The sequence below is a fragment of the Passer montanus genome, unplaced genomic scaffold, assembly GCF_014805655.1.
Source record: "Passer montanus isolate IOZ18808 unplaced genomic scaffold, ASM1480565v1 scaffold2044, whole genome shotgun sequence".
NCBI classification, from domain to species: domain Eukaryota; kingdom Metazoa; phylum Chordata; class Aves; order Passeriformes; family Passeridae; genus Passer; species Passer montanus.
This window is the reverse complement of record NW_024366642.1, coordinates 1-269: the sequence shown is the minus strand read 5'-3', so window position 1 is coordinate 269 and position 269 is coordinate 1. Positions and strand designations below refer to the sequence as shown.

The 269-nt window shown below is 68.0% G+C and overlaps 1 protein-coding gene across 1 annotated transcript in view; it reads left to right on the top strand.

Annotated features, from left to right (window-relative positions):
- Positions 1-259, top strand: part of LOC120501832 (sodium/potassium-transporting ATPase subunit alpha-2-like) — a gene marked incomplete at its 3' end in the record, with an annotated part of 2618 nt that extends 2359 nt beyond the window's left edge. The window contains exon 3 of the mRNA XM_039708557.1: positions 85-259. Coding sequence (XP_039564491.1) covers positions 85-259 — 175 coding nt within the window. The remainder of the gene's footprint in view (positions 1-84) is intronic.
- Positions 260-269: the final 10 nt, after the last annotated feature.

Genomic DNA, 269 nt, shown 5'->3' with positions numbered 1-269 from the left:
CCCATCCCAGTGCCCATCCCAGTGCCCATCCCAGTTCCCCCAGTGCCATCCCCCCGGGCCCTTTGTCACCCCGGTGCCACACAGGGACGGCGCGTGGCATCGTCATCTCCACGGGGGACCGCACGGTGATGGGCAGGATCGCCTCGCTGGCCTCGGGGCTGGAGGTGGGCCGCACGCCCATCGCCATGGAGATCGAGCACTTCATCCGCCTCATCACCGGCGTCGCCGTCTTCCTCGGCCTCTCCTTCTTCATCCTCTCGCTCATCCTC